This window comes from Apis dorsata, unplaced genomic scaffold (assembly GCF_000469605.1).
Source record: "Apis dorsata unplaced genomic scaffold, Apis dorsata 1.3 scaffold_220, whole genome shotgun sequence".
In the NCBI taxonomy this organism is placed as follows: Eukaryota; Metazoa; Arthropoda; class Insecta; order Hymenoptera; family Apidae; genus Apis; species Apis dorsata.
The window spans coordinates 80,029-82,983 of NW_006263502.1; the positions used below are offsets into that span (position 1 = coordinate 80,029).

At 27.8% G+C, this 2,955-nt stretch overlaps 1 protein-coding gene across 1 annotated transcript in view; it reads right to left on the reverse strand.

Moving 5' to 3' along the window:
- LOC102672709 (insulin-like growth factor I) overlaps positions 1-2,955 on the reverse strand; it is an 8,991-nt gene that overhangs the window by 3,409 nt on the left and 2,627 nt on the right. The window contains exon 3 of the mRNA XM_031510289.1: positions 1-31. Coding sequence (XP_031366149.1) covers positions 1-31 — 31 coding nt within the window. The remainder of the gene's footprint in view (positions 32-2,955) is intronic.

The following is a 2,955-nucleotide window of genomic DNA, read 5'->3' on the forward strand; positions in this document are numbered from 1 at the left end:
GTACGGGTATTTTATCCAGACCGGACTCTTTCTATAAAATAAACGGAAACAAAAATGGCGAATAATGAAGATGAGGATAGGTTTGATTTTGCTATTGATTTTGAAGACGTATGAGATACAAGCGGAAGCGATGTGTATTTTGTCTGTCAAATGAAATTTTTGTGCGTTGAAGGTGCATGCATAGAATTGGTTGATATATATATTTGAATCTTTCATTGTTGTATCGAGATACTTTTCTTTATTATTATGCTAAAGTATTATTGTTCCGTTGGATAAATTTAAAGTTGAAAGTATATCGAATTGAAAAATATTGTAAATATGTAATATATCATAATAATCCTAAAAGATTTCTATTTGATTTTTTTTAATATCGTCAAAATTATAAAATTGTCGATAAAAGTTATTAAATTTTTAGGAATTTAATTCAGTATACGACTTTATAGTAATTTTGAAGGAAAATTATCCGCATTATTTTCTTTAAAAAGATGACAAATTAACTTATGCACTTAAATGTAGATAATAATCATCTTAATGAGAAATGAAATAGACGAGTATAATAATGTAGAAACGTAGATAGAGTTTCTAATTATAAAATCTATAATGGTATAAAAAAAGGCTTGTTCAATGTCTGGCCGTAGGCAGACATCTTTAATAATGGAAAGGTTAATTACAAGAAAGAGTAGAGACATTATGCAAGATCATTTATTTTCTTTCCTCTTGGATACACTTATTTTACTCATTCAATGTATTAATAAAAAAAAGATAATGAGAGAAAGAGACAGAGAAAGGAAATGGAAGAATGTAGACAGTAAAATATTTGTGAAGAGAATAATGAATGCAACAAGGTTTGTTAGGCCACTCATTAAAACATTATTGAAGTTCGAGGAATGTTTATACGGAAAACTGCAATTATTCTTGTTCATGATGTTGATGGCAACGAGTAATTTTTAATTTTTTTTCTTCCTCTACCTTCAGTCCAGGCCATAATTACATTTTTTTTTTTAAAGCATATGATTGTTAAAGCAAGAAATTATTCATCGCAAGATTATTGCGTACGTGTCTAGACAGCAAGAATATACATTCCTTCGGGACAACTGAAGAGATTCTTAATCATAATTGATGTTCCTCGTCAGATGTATGAAGAGGCACTGATGAAGTCGATTGTGCAATATAAAATGAGACATGGAAACATTATTTCAAAAGAATAAATACATTGGAAGACACATGTAGCAATCATTGGATTTAATATTAAGTCTTGCCTAAGGTATAATCATTCATTTGCAAACATGGTAGAAAAAAGAATGGTAGAAGAAAATGATAGAAGAGGAAACAATCGATTTCTAGAATATTCTACACATTTCTACAAATGGCAAGAAATTACGGTTTTTATTTTAGAGTTAAAAAAAAAAAAAATAAACTTTTAAGTAGAAAATTTTAAGCAACAGCTAAGTAGAAAATAGAAGTGAACGTAAGAGGTTAACAGCCATGTCAGATAATGAATTACATATGTTAAAAAGATACTACACGATGATATAAATATTATGTAAAAATAAAACAGTTGAAAATTGCAACATGATATAATGTATTGAGATAAACTCTTAATTACATTAATATAAGTTGGTAAGTAGTTATGAAGGACGTTTTTATTCGTTCACAGAAGTTCACAGTCGATATAATTCATGCACAATAATATTTCTGTTACTTTGTAAATTGTTTATAATATCAATGTTATTATTTCTTTTTAGCTTAATTATATCATTATTTTCTTGTATTAATAAATATTTTTTTCTTCTCTTAAGAATATGATTCATGCTTGACTAATTTTACTGATTTAATATACTGTTGATGATACCTACGCAAGATAATGTATTGCAATAATAAATAAAAGAATTAAACATTCATTAGTAATTGTTAATTGTTATTAAAAAATTAATAACAGAGATAGACAATATCACTTTCAATTTTGAGTAGAGTGAAAAATATTATTTTGAATCTTTTTCTTTAAGATCCATAAATAAATTTGTACAGATATATTAAAAAATATAATTTTCATTTTTCATATTCTACACATCGTTATTAAACAATTAATGCAAAATGAATTGGAATCGTCAGAATTTAATTATTTTTAAAACGAAATAAATAAATAAAAAAGAATTTTAAGTAATTTTCTTAATTCAGAAAAATTCTTTTTTTTTCTTACAATGATATACTACCTATATCAAATTTAGCGGGATGAGAAACATAACGCGATCATTTTTCAAAACAGAAGGAAAAAAACGAATGCATCATTATTAAAAATCTCTCGTGTTCAAGGAACCAGCATGTACCATTAATCAAAACGACAGTTGATATTTCATATTTGGCCACGCTTGAAAATATTTGATTCACATGTTTCTGTATATCTTTGGTAAACAAGAAGCGCGAAATCGATAATGGAGCTGAATGTTGTGCGCTTGCGCATTCGATCTTTGAGAGAAGGAGAAAAAGAATAAGGAAGAGAAGAAGAAGAAAAATATTTCAAAGAAGAAAAACAAGAAGAGATTCTTGAAAGAGATTCTTGAAAAAGAACGAGAAGAAGATTTTGAAGAATAAGAGAGAGAGAGAGAGAGAGAGAAAGAAAATAAAAGAAGATCCTGTCAGAATCCATCAGACCTTTAAAAAAGGAAGAAGAAGAAGGGTCAAAGAGGATCTTGACTGAGAAAAAGAAGATACAGAGCGAGAAGATTTTGAAGTATAAGAAGATGATGAGCAAGACAACTAAGAAAGAAGATTGTGCAGAAAAAGAAAAGAAAGAAAGATGAAAAGAAGTTCTCCAAGAATAAGAACGAGTATAAGAAGAAAAAGATTTTGAAGAGTCATAAAGAACGAGATCCGCTTGTCCATCTCTGGGACGAGAAAAGAGGATTGAAAAAAAAAAAAAAAATGAAAAAACTGTAGATCGAGCTACGAAACAGA